At 38.6% G+C, this 21,288-nt stretch overlaps 1 protein-coding gene across 1 annotated transcript; it reads right to left on the reverse strand.

Annotated features, from left to right (window-relative positions):
* MFSD6 (major facilitator superfamily domain containing 6) lies at positions 1–18,227 on the reverse strand. Its single transcript, XM_009959367.2, has 6 exons — positions 16,683–18,227; positions 11,424–11,521; positions 5,779–5,940; positions 5,106–5,201; positions 2,652–2,932; positions 1–183 (listed from the first exon to the last, which is right to left on the reverse strand). Exons 1-6 carry the CDS (start codon positions 18,224–18,226, stop codon positions 1–3), a joined length of 2,364 nt encoding a protein of 787 aa, XP_009957669.1. The 5' UTR covers position 18,227.
* Between the last annotated feature and the right edge of the window lie 3,061 nt (positions 18,228–21,288).

Below are 21,288 nucleotides of genomic sequence, written 5' to 3' on the forward strand. Positions count from 1 at the left end.
TCAAGGCCCTGCAGCAGCAGGCTGAGCATCATGATCCGACACGATGGGGTCGCCATCTACTTGGGAACTGGATGTTGCTGTAGGTGTTGGTGCTGAACAATTTCTGGACTGCCCAGAACCTGTTGGATGTTGGGGTTGACTTGCTGAGCTTGCTGATGAAGCGCTGCAACTCTCATTGATTTTCTACAGAGAGGCAAAAGGATTGCAGGCAAAAAGTAAGTATAAACACTCATGACGCTATCCCCAGTGGTATACCCCCAGATGCATTCAGGCACTTCTGGAAATTCACAAAGCACTCACTTTGAATGCCCGCAACATAACAAATCAAACTTAAAGAAGCAAAGCAAAAGTAGTACATTTAAATCGAGATGACACTAATAGCAAGCAGACAGTAGCTTACCTTCCATCTCTTTTCCTAACTGCACTTTCCCAAGAAGCATGCAAAAAACAAACTTTTTGTGTTTCAAGGGGAAAAAAACCACACAATTAACTGGACTTCACAGTGTTCAGACAAGATTAATTATTTTGACCAAACAATTACATAAATTTTTTCCAGGCTCCTTAAATAGTTTTCCTCAACAGTTCCCCCCCTCCCTAAGATATGGCTCAGACGTCATGAATGGTAGAACATTTGCAGTACTGATGCGTGATTCCATCCAGTCTACTCAAACAGGCCTTACTAAGGAATGTAAGAGCATATTTAAACACCGGTTACATTCCCCCGGGTTGAAACAGCAAGCTGTCACACTAATACATTTCATATTAGAAGATGACACACTATCTATGATTAGTTTTGCACTGCAGAATAACAAATATGGCAAGTATGTCCCTTGGCTTGGAGGAGTGTAAGCAAAATCAAGCTAAAATCTTAATGAAATAAGGAATAATTTTTGTCACTAATTCCATTTTCTGTGCACTGACCCTCCTTCCAAATGATCAATTTTTATTTTAAGTAGGCTATTTAACAAATCCAGTAAGAGAGCTGGGCAGCCTTTTGCTAGTTTCCGTATTTTAGTATCACTAGCCTAAAATAAATGACTGAGCACAAAACCTGAAATGTTTTGGAGAAGGTTTGTCCTTTTGGGGCAATGAAACGGGGATAAGAGATTCTGAAGAACACAGACAATGAGTAAAATAACACAATGGGGAGCACTGAATTTTGGCACATCAACAAGAACTAACATTCATACTGGCACTGTATTTTTACAGGAGGCAAAGAATAATGAAGAGATCATGTGCCACAGAGATGCCAACAGGTATGAGAGCCTTTCTGGCCTCTTTGCAATTCTCAGTGAAGCGGCAGGGTGGTGTCCAGCAGTGTTGGACAAGTCCCTCTCAGACACCACACAACTGCAAAACATTCTTTTCTTTCCATGTTCATTGCACAAGTTCTGTGCGACTGCTTTTCTCTGATCTCTCTTTTTAAAAGGGGACAGCTTATACTAACCAAGACCCTGAGGACATTTATCAATGGAAAACAGAGCGGTTTGTCCGGACAAATTACATTGATGTCAGAGACCCAGTGATATCTTCAGTGTTACTGTAAAAAAGACATGTTCTTTGACTCAGGGAAGTTCAAAAACAAACAAACGAACAAAAACCAAAACCAACCTAAAGCAGACATCCCTGTAAATATATTTTCAAGAATAAAGACAAATAAGAAAGGCAGGAGATCGCTGACCAGGTGAAATTCCCACACACACTGCTCTGCTGATTCACACTAATAGCCCAAATCACCCATTTCTAAAGACAGCAGTTGTGGAAAAAGCATTTCTGTATTTACGCCTACAAGGTGCGTAAGAGGGAACCTCACTCACTCCTTCCAGACTGGTGAACACAGTGGTTTTAATATTAACCATGCTGTTCTAAAACTTGCATTGACAGCATTTCCCTACTTTGCTTAAGCAGTATGCTGCAGCTCCATTCTGAAAGGCATGTCCAAAGCGTTAGAAGATAGTTCAAGATCCAAGCCCATCTAATCATTGATGTAGCTATTACAATGTATGCTGGGGGGAGACTGGACAGAAGGGAAATGGTGTAAAGTAAGCACCAGCAATCAGACATTTTAAGTCACAGAATGGCTCTGATCTGGTGTAACTCTAGATAAAAAAAAAAAAAAAAAAAAAGAGATATTAACTTTATTTGAACAGAAGGCTCTGTATCCCATCAGTAGTTGTCTCGAACACCTATTTCTGCAACCATGTAGACATTTGACAGCATCACCCAAGGAAGCAAAACTAAATAAAAGTAATTTTACACTCTGTTAAGCAGCTGTGCACCTTCATGTTCAATTATCACCTTGTAAATTTTGCAAAATGCATAACCTGCACATTCCAACTACTATGAAAACAAATGTAAACTTGAAGGGAATTCAAGTATATCCAAGCCTGTAAACCAAAGACTCTATTTCTATGTCTCTCCCTCTCCTCCCATCTTCAGGAAGGTGATAGGTACAAAAATAGTTATTCCTGCTGTACAGTACATAGAAAACAACTCTTATTTCATGCAGTATTTCAACTACTGTGTCACAACTCCAAATTTGTTACAAGCTGACAGAGAATACCTGCCAGGTACTAACAGATTTACACAGCTATAAAGGTTTTCAAGCATCCAACAAATACGTAAGAACTTCCTGTACATTAGAAGATTACCTGCAAAGGCTGATTCTCAGGAGTTGGATTCGTTTTGGATAGTTTAACCATTTCTTTTATCTGGTAGACAGCATAAGCTAAAGTGACCCAAGGAGAAGAGCTGATGCCCCAGGCAGGCTTGTTCACATCCTCTTGCTCTTCTTGGTGTTTAGTTTTCTTTAGAGGGAGTCTGGGCTCAGTCCGAGGCATAATATCTTCTGATTGCTCTTCTACAAGGTCAATAGTTGCTATGGGAACAGGACTGGAAGGCACTGGGATCCTTTCTGCCAGCATTGTCTTTTCTGAAGTTTAAAACAAAAGAAAATCACTGGCAAACCCAATGAGCTTAAAAAATGTGAAGCAGACAATGAACACTAAGTGTTTCTTGCTTTCATAATACGGTTATCACTGTACTGAAAGCAGAACACTGGCACAAACAGCCAGGAGTGGGACACGCCACAATCTCGTTAGGGAAACACGACACGGATGTTGCCTTACAAGCAAGGCTGTTCTGCAACTGCAGCAAGGTATTTCAGATGTCTGCATAAACAGGAGGGGCTAACAAGTATAAAGCAGTCCATTTGTTCCCAGATAGCTATTAGAAATTTGTATTTTCATGTAACATGGAAGAAGTCATTTTCGTGTTATACACAAACTGAAAATAAGACTTTCAGACTTGTAGCAAACTTCTTTCTCTGCATAATCCTGCATCTTACAACTTACTTGTACTCGTAACTGGCTTCAAACAGGAATCATTTGGTACAGTTGCACGGCCTACATCATCAGAACAGCTGTTTCTGATCTTAAAATTTCTGAGCCTACTGATTTGACTTAAAGAAGTTGTTCTACATCTTCACTACTATTTTTTATTTAACAAATACACCATCCCTCCATAGTTACTATGGAGTTACGCAGCTAGTGAGAAAAGAACAAGGTTAGTCACACACTGGAGGAGACACTGGATCTGTCACAGAGTTCCAGGCAAAGGCAGAAATCCTCCCAACATCCCAACAGACCTTTACATCTAAGGTCTTCCAATAATCTGAAATAGTTTTGACAACTGTCTTGAAATGTCATCCACAAAATGGCTGTCATGACCCAACTTCATGTGCCTTACAATTTCGAAGAGCCAGAGTATTTTTATACAAAAAATAATTAAACAGATTGTTAGAAACTGTTGGATACTTTAAGTAATAGCTTAAGTATTAAGCTTCGTATGTTTTCTATGAGTCTGTAAATAACACATTCTGTAAATTTTGAGAAAATATTTTTTCTGAGTAGAAATATTTTACTGATTAAAAAGCTCTTTTTTTTTTCAAAATTATAAAACTGTATTTTGTTTACAGACTCTTAGATAGTCTTGGATATTTTAAGCAATGGCTGGATGTTCTCTAATACTGAAGAAATTAAGAGACTAATCCTACACACACTTGACCACATGCTTAGTTTTACTTATCCAACTAGTCTGGTTGAAAGCAACCTAACTACTGCTATGTTTAAAATTAAGATACACACTATTAAGACGGGTAGTATGTACTGAATGAAAACCAAAGACCGAAACAAACTAAATAGAATAAGGCCACTAAGAACAAACTATTCTTTTGTAGGTTCACATGTAATTAACCAAAATTTGATGGGAAACTGAAGCAGCAAATAGTCTTCCACCTTCCCATTTTTTGCCACTATCATTTGAACAGAGGTGAAGAAAATTCTAACAAAATAAATATTTGAACGATTCAGTACAGGCAACTTGATAACTAGTCAAGGACAATTCATTTAATATTCCAGCTAAAGAAAAATAACTTGTATACTCAAAGCTCATATTGGAAAGTTACCAATTCAGGTAAAAAACAGCTCAAAAATTAATGACTTTTCACAATTCGCACAGCTTTGTCTTTGTAAGAATTAGACTTATGCTAAATCCTTAACTTTGCATCAAGTATTTCACTTCTGGTTAGCCTTTATACTAATAAAGGTGAGGATGAAAAAGTTCAGGTTCTACCCGAGGGGAGATTTCTCAGGTGCCAGAACAGAACTGAGGCAGCTATAAAAGTTTGTGTCCTCTGAAGCCATCTCTACAGTTTCTGGCAGAGGTGGCTTGAACAGGTAGAATATGAGAGCATGCAGTGGTCAAGTCGACCTTAAAGAGCTGATGCAACTGAAGTGACTCACTACAGCTGTTACGACTAATCTAAAGGATTCCCAGAACTGAGAGGACATACAGGTAGTAAAATATGTTATGCTTTCCTCCTATCGACATCCAAGAAGCCAATGCTGCCCTTCTTACAACAGCAGCACACCACTTCAAGTTCTATCAATGTTCAGGAAAAAACTTCTCACTTGAAAACAATCTGTTTTGTCAAAATCTGAGTACTGACACCAAACATACAAAATTAAAGCTGCAGGAAGCAGCTTCAGAGATACCTTTTTTCACTAGCTCTAATTCTGTAGTGTCTCAGTGACATGCATATTTACCTTCTTCATCAGGAACCAAGAGCCACTGGATCAGTGCAAACAGAAGAAGAATCACTAAACAAGCCATCCCTATTCCTCTGAACGTGGCAGCAGGACCTGTAATGAGATTTATTTTTTTCCTAAATTGAGAATCTACCTACTTAATAAAATGAGTCAGCATTACACACTCCTCGGGTATGTATTGTCCCATATAAACTCTTACTAGCTTGTGTCATTACATTTTCCTCCCTCAAACACTTCAATAGGCTTTGCAAAGGATTCCTAACCAAGTAATTAGATTCTCATTTGTTCATCAAGAGGCTGCACAGTTACAACCTATTCTCTAACAAAAGATTCATTCATCTTACTTACCAATCAGGTTGGAGATTTGCTCACACAATACTAAAAATATCTAGGCATAGCATGTTTAATCAATCTGTAATGCTGATAGGACAAAGCCATAAGCACTCTGGTCTGAATTCAGTGCTGACCTTACTTTGATCAAGGGCCTAGACTGGAGATCTCCTGAGGTCCCTCACAGCCTAAGCACTTGTATGATTCTATAATTTATACAGTGTATTACTCTTTAAAACATAACAATACCTTAAGCATAAATCAGTTTAAAGCTGGTAGTTCAGTAAAATCAGAACTTCAACAAATTAAATAAAAATCTTCCAATACAATTTTTGCTTACCGAAGTAGTTGACCAAAACCCCTCCAACCATAGCCCCGCATCCTCTGCCCAGACCCAAGTGGAGACCTTGGAGGATTCCCTGGGCTGACGTTCTCAGCTCCGGAGGCACTGCTGCGCTAAGGTACGAAATGCAAGCTGCCCAGATAGCTGCATGCGTGACACCTAGAGAGATGAAACATTGTGAAGAGTACAGGGTCCAGAGCGTACTAACACAACACCAGAGCAACTGCACTCATCATTTAGGGCATGCGTTGGAGAAAACAACAAAATCCTTTCACTGACAAATACCCGTGAAGTACAAATCAGCTTTTGATAATGTGATACTGGCAACCAAGCCACTGGGGGACATGACGTCTCCTTCCGCAGAGCCTGTCAATAGCTCCTTCTCCCTCTAAGATGACCTCACTTTTCTTTAGACACAGTCCCTAGGAAGACTAAATAAAGCATCTTAAAAGTCTCTCTGCCAGATTCCTTATCCCTTCAAGGGTGACCCAGGGCCTTTGAAATATGGTCCTGATTTCATAAGCTGCAGGCAATTAAAGCACTAATGCCTCTCGGCAGTCTCCTTACTGCTGCAATGAAGGCAGTGCGAAGGTCATAAAATCCACACGACATCAGAGATACCCAGGTCATTTCAGAGGCAAGAATTAATGCCCTCCTGCCCTTCTCGCTCCCCGCCAAAACCAGCTGCCTCCAAGCAAACTCTTTCTGAACTCAACACCAACTCTGCATTTAGCACTGAATGGTCCGGAGGGGATAAGCTCCTCAGGGTAGGCCAAAGATGCTGACTGTCACGCCTGCTGTTTAGAGGTGCTGTCAGCGCACCCTTCCTCCTGCTATGACTGTGCCCTGTGCAGGCGCTGCTGCGCGCTGCTGCTGCCTCGCGTGTCACCCACTCCCGCTCCGGGGACCGAGAGCAACAGAGGTCCTCACTGCTATAAATAACAGCCACGTATGCGAGGCAGCCCCAGCACCCCAGCAGAGATTCTGGAAGTCTCTTTCTGGCACGTGCCTTGTCGATTCAGGGGTACAAACATTTCTTCCCACCGTAGGAGGAGGACAGCTAAGGGGAAAGATGGTGAATGACCATCAGCATGGAGAAACAGGCTGCAGGAGGAACCCTCGTCTTTGAGCACCTGCTGAGTGATTTTTTTGTGGAGTGGGGAAGAACAGGACAGGAAAAGGCAGAGTTGTGGAGAAGTTGGAAAAACAAAACCGTTTTGTAGCTCCTTACACATTAAATAAGGCTGAACTATTTTGCCACCCTCAGGTTGAGTGGGAATATTTTTTCTTATTTGAGTGGTATTAAAAATAGCCATCACAGCTTACCAATGCCTAAGCTCTACTGCCTTTGTTTTAAAAAAACGTTGGCACAATTGATGATTCAGTCAACATGTTTCTGTCCTCTACACTTGACTTAGTAATGAACAGTTGAACACTCAATAACTACTCAGGCATTTAGGCTGAAGGCTCATAAAAGAAAACATACGATTTTGTAATGTACTCACAGAATAACTTGGATTTTGCTTAGTTGTAAAATGATATATAGCACTGTATGGAATTGAAACAGTTCAGGTATGGACATGTTAGAAGTCCACAAGGCTGTACCATTCAATTTCATTCCAAATCTAAATAAAAAATTCTCAAGATTTGGGTTGTAAAGGCCACCTTTATACATTGCAGAGCTGGTTTTGGCAATAGTACATCGCTTTGTTGAAAAATGAAAAGGTTAGGATGAGTGCATTTTACCTTGCCATTTACAGTTTAAGGCTTTAATACTCACAGATTTTCCATACAAAAAGCTCAGAGATTCAAAACTCACTGAATATCTACTTTTTTCTAATGCAGACCCATGTGTGGATTGAAAATAGCAACAAGGAACTGTCCTAATAAAAAAGCAAAGTTAATCTAATATAGATAATGCATTTTTTGTTTTAGAAAGGATATAAATTAATGTAAAACATTCAGTTTTATCAGGTATTAAAAAGTAAATCAAGTTTTAAAGCCAGGCAAATCAAAAACACATCAGAAACTATTTGAACCATGAAGCACACCACCACTATATTTGTTTGAAAACAAAAGGCCAGAACTTAACCAACAGGTTCTGGATGTTTTCACCTTTACTAGGCAATCCAGATAGAACACAGAGTTCCAAGTTCCTCTGAAAACAAATTCATACCTTTAAAACCAGCTTATTTCACTTGCCTTTAAAGGTATGGACTCTTTTTTTTTTTTCTAGTACATGTACATTACTAATGTGATTTTTATTATAATTATTTATACAACAGTGAGTATTTGGAACACTTTTTACAACAACTTTTAGAAGAAGCCTGGTCTGGATTACTGCTAATCACAATTCTTTAAAAAAAAAGTTGTTCACAATATATATTGTGACATTATTTGCTAAAACCACTAACCACCATTTCACCATCTGGACTATAGTTCCAACAAGTGTAACAACCCTAGTGTTATGCTTAGAATAACTTAGGATAATTTACATATAAATTACATATATTACATCTAAATCAAGACTTGAAGATTTGGAGAGCCAAATTCATTTTGAGAGAGATATAGCCTAATTATTGTCAGTTAAAGACCCAAGCTTTTTGCTCTCTAGACATAACGGTTGCTGGAGCATCAGGAGGAGTCACTTCTTAGAACAGTGCTTGTTTTGGAATTCGTTGGATAACTGCTAAACAAAAATAGCTCATTTTCAGGTTATCAACATAGTTTTGTAATTTAGAAACTTCCTGTTACGCAAATTGGTGAGCTAGCATAGCCCTTACCAAAGGATGTGGACCATTGCTTTGGAACAGTGAGTTGCAGCTGACCAGCGTATCAAAACCTCACCTGTTACGTGTGAAATGAACAAGTCTGCTTCTGTGTTCGCAGACTGATGACATATGTGCATGCATTTGCCTACAAGGAAGTCTTGAAATTTGCAGTTATTAAAGATTCAGCCTAAGCTCTTATTTTCATACATAGCGTGTGCAAGTCAACGCAGCATACAGATTCAAAACTCTACATTAAGAAGGGAGTTTAAATCTCCTCTGAAAGTGCAATGCACCTAAAGAGTCCCCCCCATCTCAGTTACAGACAGCAACTGAAACACAGCATGGTTCTTGTTACAATCAATAGATGCAGTTTGCAGAGTCATCTTCCAGAAATCTCTCCATGCCCTTCAGCACAGCACATGGGGATAATCCTTCTTGTATTGCAGAAACATTAAAAACAAAAATAAATTCTTTACAAAAGTCAACTGAAACTGTTGTTGACCTTAAAACCCCTCCAGCTGATGGAACCGGAATTTACATAGAATTAGACAGCTCCCTGGAAAAAGACTATGTATGTAACACTACAACAAGGACTTCACCAAGAGATTTAAAAGACCTACCAACTTGATGCAGTCAAAGTGGCCCACATGTTACCCACATGTTCTGCACAATCTACTCCTAACCCTTATAGATGCAAGGCAGCTACAGCTCTTACTTCCCTCTGTCAACAAACTCATTTAACAAAAATAAAAGCTTCCACCTCACCAAATTTCATTAAGGTGTCACCTCTTATCCCTACTGACAGTTTCAGTGAACGTGTAGGATAGAAAGCAGAGCCTAAAGAAACCAAAATGCATCATGATGAGATTAAAACTGGTAAGAGCAAGGAGGGGAAAAGAATAAAGGTGGGGAGAGTCAACAGCACCTCTAGAAAGATAAACTTGATCTCCCATTCAGCAACACTGAATGAGATTACTGGAATGTAACAAATGTAGTGGCAGCAGTTAGACACACGTATAGGGTACCTATGGACTTCATGGACACTAAAAAACCATGTTACATGCAGGCTGAAAAGTGCATAGCACATGAAGAGGCTTTCGGCAGTGGGGGGCATTATGTGTGTGCATATGTGTGTGTGTGTTTTAACCTTCTCATTTGCTGAGTGTAAATAACTGCAAATAGCAAGATTAACTCAAGTGTACGTGATTCAGCAGTGGCTATACATAGAGAAAGTCTGGCAGATAAATTTATGAGAAAGTATTATTTTGAAGGTCGTCAGTTTTCTCTTTAAATCTTGATTACTCAGGATTACACCACACAAAAAACCCCACCAAACCAGCTCACTCACAGCCTTGCTGTAAAAGCAAACCCACATATTAAGCAATTTACATTGAAATTTCAGCAGAATAAAAACAAGATTCAAAGTAAAAGAAACTTCTTTCTCAGCCATGACTATAGGATGCCTCCAGGCACAAACTTCCAGGCTGTATTGTTGAGACACAAGGTTTTTTTCCTATATTTTCAGTTAAGGTGTCTTTAAAACAGCACTACCTAGAAGGTAATATCCGAAGCTTTGTACTCATCATTTGTTCCCCCCTAGATGTTTAAGCAGGCACGAGTAGAACATATATGCATTCTTCAGGTTCTTTGCAACATTTTCATATTTTAACACTCTGTATGAATGATGAAGTGTCAATTCAATAGTTGTTGTTTGGCAGTTTTATGTTGTGGCAGTTTTAACAGTTTTAAATTAAGTTAAGTAACAGTTTTAACACAAGAAACTGGTTTTGTTAGCAGGGAAGGAAGGAGCCAGGACATAGATTTCTTCCTATGTACATGTAGAGAACTGCACTGTGCTCTCCCATAGCAATTTTACAACTCAAGTTAAATCTACCTTATAAAGATTTCTGTAAGTATAGTAGAAAAAGTTAGTGCATATTCAAATTATGCTGGCCATAGAAGAACAAAACTTCTAAGTATAATCTGTGGACAATTTTCTAAGCAGTATTGTATAAAGCCAAAATACTGGCTTTAACAAAGATAGCACAATTTTTTTAAAGGCAGGGAAAACATTTTCTGCTTTTAAATTAATCATTCTTTTGCAAGCTTGCAAACCCAAATACTTCAGTATTCTTCAAATACTGAAGAAACAGAAAGTAAAATAGTTTAGATTTTTCCTGTTCTTGAGAAGTGGTACCCACTACAAAGACATGAAGAAAGTCATAAAATTTAAGTTAGAACAATTTATACTTTTAACATTGCAATGAAAGTCTTACAGACTTTTTTGACCACAGAACTTGAAAATAGGGCTCAAATTACTTTTCATAGACCACATCTCTGTCTTTCTAATTAAATCAGTTAAAGGGCAAGTATCTTAAGCTCTACTAGCACAAAGCTATTGAAAGAAATTTCTCTCTAGTTATTAAAAAAAGAAAATTCTATGGTCTAAAGGTATTGATTGAACAATACCCCTGAAAAAAACCTACAAAATATTTCAACAGAGAGAGAATGACCCAGACTACATTGGGTTTGCATTCGATGAAGTTCACATTTACCACCAAACAGGATCTGCAGGAGGTGTGTAACCAGCTCGTGCTTCTGTCTCTTTGTTTAGTTAAAGGGTGTGTTGGTCTCACACAGTTCTGTTTGAATAAACAGAGAACTGTGCACAATGAAATGCAAACCCACCCTTTTGACGTCAAGTATCTCCAAAGATAAACAGTAATGTTTTATGAACCTGGGTATTCTGGGATACATGTGGTCAAAAAAATAGATAAATACCAGATTTTTACTTAATCACAGTTCACTTGAAAACAAGACAAATGTAAGCACCAGATCTTATACTGGACGGGCATTACTGCACTGTCTTACCTTGAAGTACTTCCATCGGAAGAACAGTCCAGGCATTTTCCAGATAGGAGATGTAAATGTATCGAGCTGTGTTACAGGCAAGACCAATATAAAGCACTCTAAAGGAAGTGAGGAAAAGAGAAGTCAGAATAGTTTGCACTTTACTGTTTTGGTATGTTACAATATATCTTACTGCTTCAGAAATTATTTGCAGGTGTACAAACAGTTTGCCAGTCTAAAGCATTTGCTCAACACAAAATACGTTCTTTAAGTCCTACACTCAATCATAAACTCTCCTCTGGCTCACTCCACACACAGTTTCAGACCGCGGCTAAAGCTAAGACTCTTCAAAATCCTAATGGAAAAAAAAATTCAAAGGGACAGCAGATCCACTAAGGTCTGTAGTTCCATGCCGCGCTCTACACAGGATTGTATTTCAGAGACACCTATTCTAAGCACATTCAACATCCCTTCCAAACAATCTTTTCTAATCATTCAGAGAGTCATTCTTCCATTTTAATGTAAGCCGGGTGCAGGTTTGTACTAGATTAATTCATTTTACCCCAATTAATGTAAGTTTATAGTCCCAGTATCTGCAAACTGCTCAGAACTACTCTAAAAACACATCCCACAGAAGCAATATGCTTTGTAACAACATGCCTCAGGATAAAACTTAACCATCCTGTTGAAAAGCAGCAGATGCTGCATCTCAGAATGAAGAGAAAAACAAGCTCTTACAACAATTTTTTAAACAATGAAGCACAAAGACTATTTGTGCAGTGCATTTCTCATTGCATGTTTAACCTGATGACTTTTCCTTTCTCATTTTCAGATTTAGCTTACCTCTGGGGTTCTTATTCTTCCAGCTACCTTTCTCTTATTTTTAGACGGATCTTAGGAAACACAGCCTTAATGCAAAACATGTTTTTAGCTTGAGAAAAGACACTACTGCAACCTTTAAAAACTTTTTCAGGGACAAGGATAACATATTGTCCAAACATGGCTTCTTGATTGATCCCTGGTTTGGCACAAGTGAAATAAATGCAATTAGTAATTAAGTAAACATAGACACTGTGAAACAGCTTATTATTCTTTGTACTGCTTTTTTACTTAGTTATTCTACAAAAGCAGACTGAGATTTTATTAAACAGTATACAGCCACTGAAGAACATAGAGTGAGATGCAATCACAAAAATGCAGCATCTTGTTAACATTTGAGGTCTCCAAGTATCTTGACAGTTAAAAACCCATAGTACCATAGTTTTCATCATGTCAGTGACACCAAAAAACATTCAAAATTATAAAGACAGGTCTGTGCATTTCACAACAACATGGATTTACAGAACAATATTATTTTACTTTCAACAAGTTGGGTAAGCTTGCAGGAAAGCTCTCCTCCTGCCCCCTCCACCCATCAGACCAAAGCTGTGTTGCTTCCAGATACATGTGAGGTCCACAAATCGCTGATTTAAGCTGCCTTTAGGCAACGCAAGCCCAAGCATTCATTGAAGAAAACACAGGAAGCCGTGAAAAAGTTCGTTATTATACAATAAAGAGACCAAACTTGTTCTTTGTGCTATGCATCATAAATTTCATCCCCCTCTTTAATTAATGCCTTCTGTTCCAAACAAATAACTTTGTTCCTTTCATAGCCACAACTTAATGTAATTCTTATGTACCATCACATTTCTGAAGTGTATTAGGACACATTTGCCACAAAAGGTAAGCAAACATAAAATGTCTGCAGGCTCCTTTTTTCATTCCCCTACTAGTAAGGCCCAGGGTGATGTACACCTTTGGGGATACAAAGGCATCACCTCACCATATACTTGTTTTTCCTCATTGGCAGTACAGACAAACCCAGCTCTTTGTTTGGGAACAGTTTTTGTCAGATTAATTTCACTTTTGTCTAGCAAAAACTTTGCCTGTGCACCAAGAACTTTCTTCCCATCTCAGCTGTTGCCTATCACAGCCAGACCAGATATGTGAAGAGGTCTTCTCCTGCTTCATAGTTTTTCCGTCACCACTAACACACACGGCTACCTGCACTTTTCCTCCATGTTACCCTTGCAGAAAGATTTGGATTCAGAGCTTTAAGAGCAGCAATTTAGTCAGGTTCTACCTTTTCATTTGTCAGAATACGTTCAGAGTTTTAGACAAATTAAATAAAGATTCCTATAATCATGCTTTTGGAGGGATACGTCACACGAGAACTTCTGTGTATTTACAGAGTCTTTTCAAAAATGTACTTATAATAATCACTTAGGCTCTTTATCAGACCTAAATGGAAAATGTAAACAGATGTTCCTTATGACCTCTATATGCAGTATCCACAGAGACACCGTGTTCAATTTAGAGGTTAAACATTTAAAGCACTGAATCTATATTCATGTTAAGGAGACAAAGCTGTTTACAGCCATGACTACCAGTCTCTGCTTCCTATAAAAACTAACATGCTGGAATTGTGGTCAGACAAACACATTCAAGCTCAACGTCAAGTAGGAGGTTATTTTCAGAGTTTAACATCATCTCCCTCAACTCAATTGCAGTTATGAGTGCTTCTACACAGGACACCGTTCAACAAGCGTCTAAATATTTGATAGCCAGTTTTGTACACTTTCCCATCACAATATCCTCCCAAAGAACTTGTGGCATTCACCACACTTTCTGATTACTTATTTTTAAGTCTTTAGTTTACTTTTAAATGAAAATCTACTTTGTCATCTCTCAGAAAGAGGCTGAAGGAGGCAAGGCAAAAAATACCCTTCTAACACCTGCAATATTCCCTTGCTGTGCAAATCTGTACCATCACAGAACAGCTTTCTAGCTGAACCGATCACTGTCATTACTCCAGATTAATTTAGTGACCTGCTAATATACAATGTCAGAAACACTAGCAGCATGTATAACACGTGCAGTGCACATGTATATAAACAGAAAGCTAATGAGGTCAGAAGTCAGGCATTTTAAGCAGCACATGTTCAGTATGGTCATGCTTAAAATGCTTAGACAATAATTTGGGTACTAGTTAAAAAAAAACCCTGTGAAAACAGAAAAGGTTTTAAAATGTTACAAGGGCCTTATATGCCAACACATACGATCGTAGAAACAGAAAGTTTTACAAGGCTAGAAAAGGAAAACTGAGCTTCTATCCGACAAGGGTGTAAAGCCTGTTTTCTTGTAGTTCTACAGTCAATAGCGTTTTTTCCTGCTACTGTGACAGCGCATGCAATTCTGGTACTCATGCCTGTCCTCAAAGAATTAGGACAAGAAGGAAAGACTGAATGATAATGTGAAATAAATACTGCAGAAAGCCTATCTACATCCATGAGTCTAACAACCCAGAAGAAAGGAATTTTGAGCTATTGAAAAAATACAAATATGAAACACCGATCCCAAATGGTTCTGGCTAAGATGGTTCCAAGGATATACAGTTGGAAGCTATTGGTTCTTATTAATGGGAGAATGAATATCTGTGCTATAAGGCAGCAGGCATATTCAGATCAAAGATTATGAGCTATGAATTCCTATACATTCCACTTTTTAAAAAAAAAAAAAAGTTTGTATAATCATGGTTTGTTCAAGGAGGCAAAGTTCAAAAAGTATAAGAAGAAAGGCAACCAGAAGACATCTCAAACTGTGATGACTAAATACAAGTAAGCATTAGGTAACATTAAAATATGACTAATGTGCATTTCCCAGGTGTAGGTATAAAGAATGTTGTTTCACTGCAAATAGAAGCGAGTGTTTAAACAACTGAATCTTGATGCTATCTTGGCTTCATAGGCTTAACAATGCAAAGAGAAAAAAAGAGTTAATCCTGTACATCATCTTTGTTTTTACTGGCCAATGCTCCTATCCACTTCTATTTCATCTTATTCACAAGTCTACCATTCTTTTGTTTTCTGTTCTTTTTCAGGTTGAAATCTAAGCCTCAATTTTGTACTATAACAGTATCTATTGAAAGAGCATACCCAAGCTATCTTTAGCTATCAAGATTGTGATCTGTTCTCACCACTCCTCCATCATCATATCCTTCCTCCAGTCTTTGCATGCAAGGTGTCATATTTTCTCATACTAATTGTTGTCAAATTCAGAGATTAAAAGACTAACTCAAAATGAAAAGATCCTCCTCACTTTAAAGGAAGAGAAAAAACATCTTAAGTAATCTCTCAAATTACCATGCTAAGCATCTCAAACATTTTTAGTGGAGCTCAAATGAATCAAAAAATGAATCCCAATAAAAGCAAAACAAAACAACAAAGAGCAAAACCACAGAACAGAATGCACAAAAAGAACAGTGCAGACAGCTTAAAAAATACTTAGATCTCAATGACTGATTATAAACAGGGCATTTGGAAAGGACATGATGCTAACAGCACAGAGCTCTGTGCTCAGTTGCACAGAGCACCTGAGCAAATATTAAAAAAAACCCTTTACGACTTAATTGACTCAGATTCCCCCCTATCTTTCCTCCCCTGAGCTTTTTCTAAAAGAGTAGTGAAGGGATTTAGAATATGTGGAAATTAAGCCAATTGTGAATTTAGTGGCAAACAACGTTCACCAACACGCCGGAAGCAGTTTCACTTACACAAGGCAAAAAACGACAGGAGAAGCCCCGCACAGCCATCTCACTTCAGTAGCTAACACTCATAGTTGCAACTAAAGGAACAGAGCGAGGAACTGAACTGGTAAGCGACACTACCAGGCCACAACCTCATTCTGCCAACACCCAGAGTCTGATTTCGAGGGCATGTGCACAAGAGGTGCTCACCTCGCTTCTTCATCTCATCCTCCTCCCCTCTCAGTGTGCAAGTGACAGCTTTCCAGGCTACTGTGGGGGAAAGAAACTGCCCTCCTCCATGGGGAGAAGCAGGAGCTTTCCAGAACGATGCTACTCATAGGAAAAAAAAATGTAAAATTAATGGTATTTGTATGTCAAAACAGACAATCTGTCAGTGGGTGGTGATTTGTAGAAAAATCTAACAGATTTTAACAGAGCTTTGCATCAGTGAGCTAAGATGTCTTCTAGAACCATCTGCAAAATGTTATGGTGGCAGGCATAATGCACATACTAACATGCAACTCAAATGCAAAGAAAGCATTTCTGAGCATTTTCAACTCCTAAAATAATAAAATCTCCATCAGGCAAGCTATGTAACTGAGCAGGACTTGGAATTTCAAAATAAAAGGATTAGCTTGAATTTCACTTTGTAACACGAAGCTAAGCTGGAAATGCAACATTTTTGTACAGCTCTTTAACAATTGATAACGTCTTACCTGATATGACCGACCAATTCAATCAATTTGTGGCTGAAGAAGTAGGCAGTCAGCTCAGACACGTGACTGAGCACAGAACAAACTCCAAAGAGAGTGGTGGTGCCATTGAGGTCTTCCAAGTGCCAGTAAAGAAAGGTGAACACAAAGCCGTATCCAAACCCCATGAACCATGCCACAAAGAGCACTGAGCCGTACTGGATACTGCACAGCAGTTTTATTAGGTCCCAAAAACTGAAAGACTGTGACTGGCTCATACTGGTAGGAGTGTTATCGGAGGATTCGTTGGAGGCATTTCTGTCCACCTGTGAGATTTCTACCTCTTTTCTTTTATTTTCGTCTTGCTTGAAGTGCGCATAATGAAATCGAAACTGCGTGGCCACAATTAACGCCATTGTCATCAGAACACCAAAAACGATGAAAACAATCCTGTAGTTCTTGTACTCAGGAGCTTTACATCCTTGACCTTCAATGCCAACTTCTGTATGAGTATAGTCAATGCCAATTCCCACAGAGAGCATGGCCAGCCCCCAGCCCAGAGACCCCCACATACGCTGCAATCCATACCGGTCCCTGTGTTTGCCAAGGTACTGCAGAGTTACAGTGTCCACAATAGTAACAGAGGAAGCACTGAAAAATTCTCCTATTATGACAACCAGCAGAATCAGTAGAAAGATGGCTTCTACTTCTTGTTGATCGTAAACGAGCATGGCTTGGTCAGAAGGCATCGGCTTTGTGGTGATGGCAGCTGGGGTGGTACTCGGGGTCACATTCCCTGGTGAGACTGGGCTAGGGGTGGTGTTTTTCAAAGTAAAACGGGTACTGTTTTCCAAGACAAACTCCACATCATTGCTCTGTGTAGGTAACAGAAACGTTACTTCAGGATTAGCTGTCCCCATTGTTTCCAAAGTGACCATACCGGAAGTGGGCAGGTCTCTCTTCCCACGAACTTGTGCAGATGCAGTACTCACTGTGGTCAGTGGAAAAGACACGGAGGCGTTTTGCGAAACTGTTGTTAAAAGGCTGCTTGCATTGGTGGGATGCACTGGGGGAAGGCCCTTTGGTATGCATCTTAAGGTGGCTGGTCTAACGAATCCAATCCCCAGGTTAAATAAAACCCAGCATAAAAGCGAAAACAGGAGGACGATCTTCCCTTTCTTGAAGCGATCTGCCACCACTCCCCAGAAGGGAGCACTGCAAAACTCGATAAAGTACCTGATGCCCACCAGAAGTCCACTCTGACTGGGTGACATACCCAGCTGCTTGTAATACACAGGCAGCAAGGGGTAGAGAGAGCCATATGCAGAATAGAAGAAAAAATAAAAGACCTTTGAGATCAGAAGATCATTGTTTATTTTGACGCAGTGCTTTTCTAACCAATCTAGCTCTTCCTCTGGGACAGTGGTTGTCTCTGTCGAAGGGGATTCATTATGGGGTGGCAAGTCTTGATCCTTGGAAATGCCATTGAAAGGATCAGCAAGCACATACTTTCTCTTCTGTTCTTCTTCATCATCGGTTAAAATGGCAACTTTATCATCAGCTGCCATGGTTTACCACAAGCATCCGATATCTGGTGCACTCTGAAGGAACTAGGGTTACCCTGCGAACAAATAAAACATAATATGGTTAAGGTACCACATGGCAACAGATCCGCAATGCCAGCCATCAAGGACAAAGCTTCTTTTTTATAAGTGACATTCCTAAGCAATAAATGCAGTACCAGGGTGGGGAAGGCCATTTGTCTCGACTAGCAGTATTGATGGTAGCATCAATAAAAATGTGGTTTATAACCAATTTTATGAAGTTCTCCCAACAGCAGCTTTAATGTTGCGCAATAAAACATCTTTCATGTTTAGGACAGAGAATAATTTATATATTCAAAGCTACTGTGGCAATTAAGTAACTAGCATTTGCAAGTCTTTTCTTTCAAGTTTTCTTTTCTCCCCCAAGGCTAACTGCTTTATTTCCAGTATTCCCTAGTATACCAAAAGATAGACATGATTTTGTAATTAAATAATGCAGCCACATATATATCTGGGTTTTTTTTCATTATCAAAACAAATTATTATCCAACATCTCATGACAGCCTTAAAAAGGTTCATCAATCTCCTCTTGAAACGTGATTTTCTAAGCATTCCACAACCACAGCAGAAACTGGTGGGTTGCTTGAGCTTTTAGGCAGAACGGGGAAGAGAGGTGGGAATTAGGATGGAGCTTTAAGATTAAAACAAGAGATCCTCAAAATTAGGATAACAACCTCAAAGGCATCAAAGACCTGGGAGCAAAGAAATACAAGGACAGAAAGTAAGTACAGGCTCTACAATGATCTCTTCAAGTCAAATGCTGAAATTGAAGAAAGGCAGATCAGGAGATAACTGTACTGCAGCTGCCCACACTTACCCTTTGCAGAAGTAAAAGGCTGCAGAACTGACAAGTAACACTTAAAAATGAATTCACCACTACTTAGACTTGGATTTGACCAACCAGCTTTCACATTTAAAAACAACAAGCCGTTCCAATAAGCTAGGTTAGCTTACAGAAGCTTTCCTTTCAAGGAATAACAATAATAAAAAAGCTCTGCCAGCAGGGTACCAGCTGAAAATCACTATATCAGACAACTATTTTTGCTGTATTAATATCTTTAAATTTAACCTAGGAAGATTAGCTCATGTTCATTATGACAAAGTTGAAGATTTAATATATGTTTTGGTTTTGTCATCCCTTTGCTGCTTGGATTACTGTTACTATCACACAGGAACCATTTCAATATTTCAATATTTGAAACGAACATTTCATTCCAGAAGAACCTGAAATTTCTCTAAGAGCACTCAATTTAGCAAGGTAATAACAGAAAAGAGACTCTAAGATTCACAAATATGTTAAATTAACTGTTTCTTACTGATCCAACATACACATAACAAGAACAAGCCACAGATACTTCTAAAAACAGCAGCCATCAAAATAATCTAAACCTTACACAGTCCAGTGACAGACAAGTCTAAAAATACCATCATTAAAATCCCAAACACTCATGAGGTTTGCATGTGTTTTTCACTTTTAAATGTCATTTCTATGGGATACTATCTACGTGGATCTCTGGTTTCACTTAGGGAGAAAAGGTTGCATAAAAATCTTGGAACCCTAAATATTCATGTATTCAAGGGTGGAAGTTAATCAAAACAAAGCCAGCAATCGCATACCAACTGCTTTTTTTCTCCAGTTTCTTCAGAAACAATCAGATTTTTTTCAAAAAAAAAAAAAAAGGTATTTCAAGCATCAAAAAATTAGAAGTCCTAATTAAGTTGTTAGAACAGTCAAATGTGAAAACCCATTTTCTTGCTCTTACCTGCTACCATCAAACGCCACATGAACCAAAAACCAGCAGCTGTCTACTTAGATCCTTCCATTTTTGGTTCAGTTGGCCACTTCCACCCGACAGCTGGAAGGACTGTGGGTTTTTTGCTCATGTGTTTGTCCATTTTTGGCTTCCATATCCATAAAACAAGTCCTTCTAATGAGTAAATTAGATCAGCCATCATTTGTGCTTTTCTTTTCTTTGTGCCTCACCTTGCTTTGACAACAAAGACTCCAGAACTTGTGCAGGGCCCCATGTATGTCAAGGGGATGTAACTAAGGTTTCACTGTTGTGCCTATGTCCTATCGAAACCAGTATATGCTCATCTCTACAGAAACTTGCTTACTAGCTGTATCAGAGCTTTACAGCACTTAATTTTGAAGAACAAATTTCCTCCCCTGTCCCCATGACACAGCAAGATAGAACTCCTATTTTAACCACCTGGATATTAGGCCAACTTCTTTGGAAGTATGAATTGAAACTACCCTGGTTTATACAATGCAGCCATACTCCTTATCCCTATGTATGAGCTCTGAACCATCTGATTTCACATAAATTATACCAAAAGCTTTTAGACCAATTAGTATTCAATCTTTTTTAATTTAGTTTCCTTTTTCTATTGGAATATGACTTCAATTTTGTACATTGTATGAATAGTGGGTATACTAAAAATTGTTATGCTGCTCATCTTTAAACACTTCAGTTGCTGCATCTTCTTTTCCCCTCCAAAACTTGTATCTGCCCCAGCATCCACCTTCTTCTAACATGCTGCGTGCAAGGATTAATTCAAAAGATCCACTCCTACTATTTTGACTAGAACATCTTGGGTTAGAATGCTATTAAAAGTATATTTCATAATAATTTCAGTAAATATTTTCCAACCCTGAGAGTGTTTCATTATTGAACATTATTAATAAACACAGAAGATACTCTTCAGAAATATAAGAGCATAAAGACTGGTAGGAGCCATATGGCATTCTTTAATGTTTTGATCACTAGTTTGTTTAGGAGCCAGGTTTTTGAAAGTGATTTTATTTAGCAATTTTTTAAAATCTAAAAATAAATGACTGAAAATGAGAAAACCAAAGTGGTATTGTTACTGAAAAATCTATAAAAAATTTAATCTGCAGGGCTTTCCCTCTGCTGACAAAAACCCCACACCAGCCAGGGATTGAACATGCAGTACATCAAACAGATGGAAAAAATACATACTTTTAAGTGAGAAGTGACTGGTTATCTACTGGTTATTTTAAC

The sequence above is a fragment of the Leptosomus discolor genome, chromosome 5 (assembly GCF_034619465.1).
Source record: "Leptosomus discolor isolate bLepDis1 chromosome 5, bLepDis1.hap2, whole genome shotgun sequence".
Classification (NCBI taxonomy): Eukaryota; Metazoa; Chordata; class Aves; order Leptosomiformes; family Leptosomidae; genus Leptosomus; species Leptosomus discolor.

Excerpts from the sequence above, each read along its gene's own strand:
- MFSD6 (XM_009959367.2), bottom strand. The coding sequence starts at position 18,226 with ATGGCAGCTGATGATAAAGTTGCCATTTTAACCGATGATGAAGAAGAA. Across the intron at positions 5,202-5,778 it reads GGTTTTGGTCAACTACTTCG|GTCCTGCTGCCACGTTCAGA; the intron begins GTAAGCAAAAAT and ends ATCTCATTACAG. Across the intron at positions 2,933-5,105 it reads CTTGGTTCCTGATGAAGAAG|AAAAGACAATGCTGGCAGAA; the intron begins GTAAATATGCAT and ends TTTAAACTTCAG.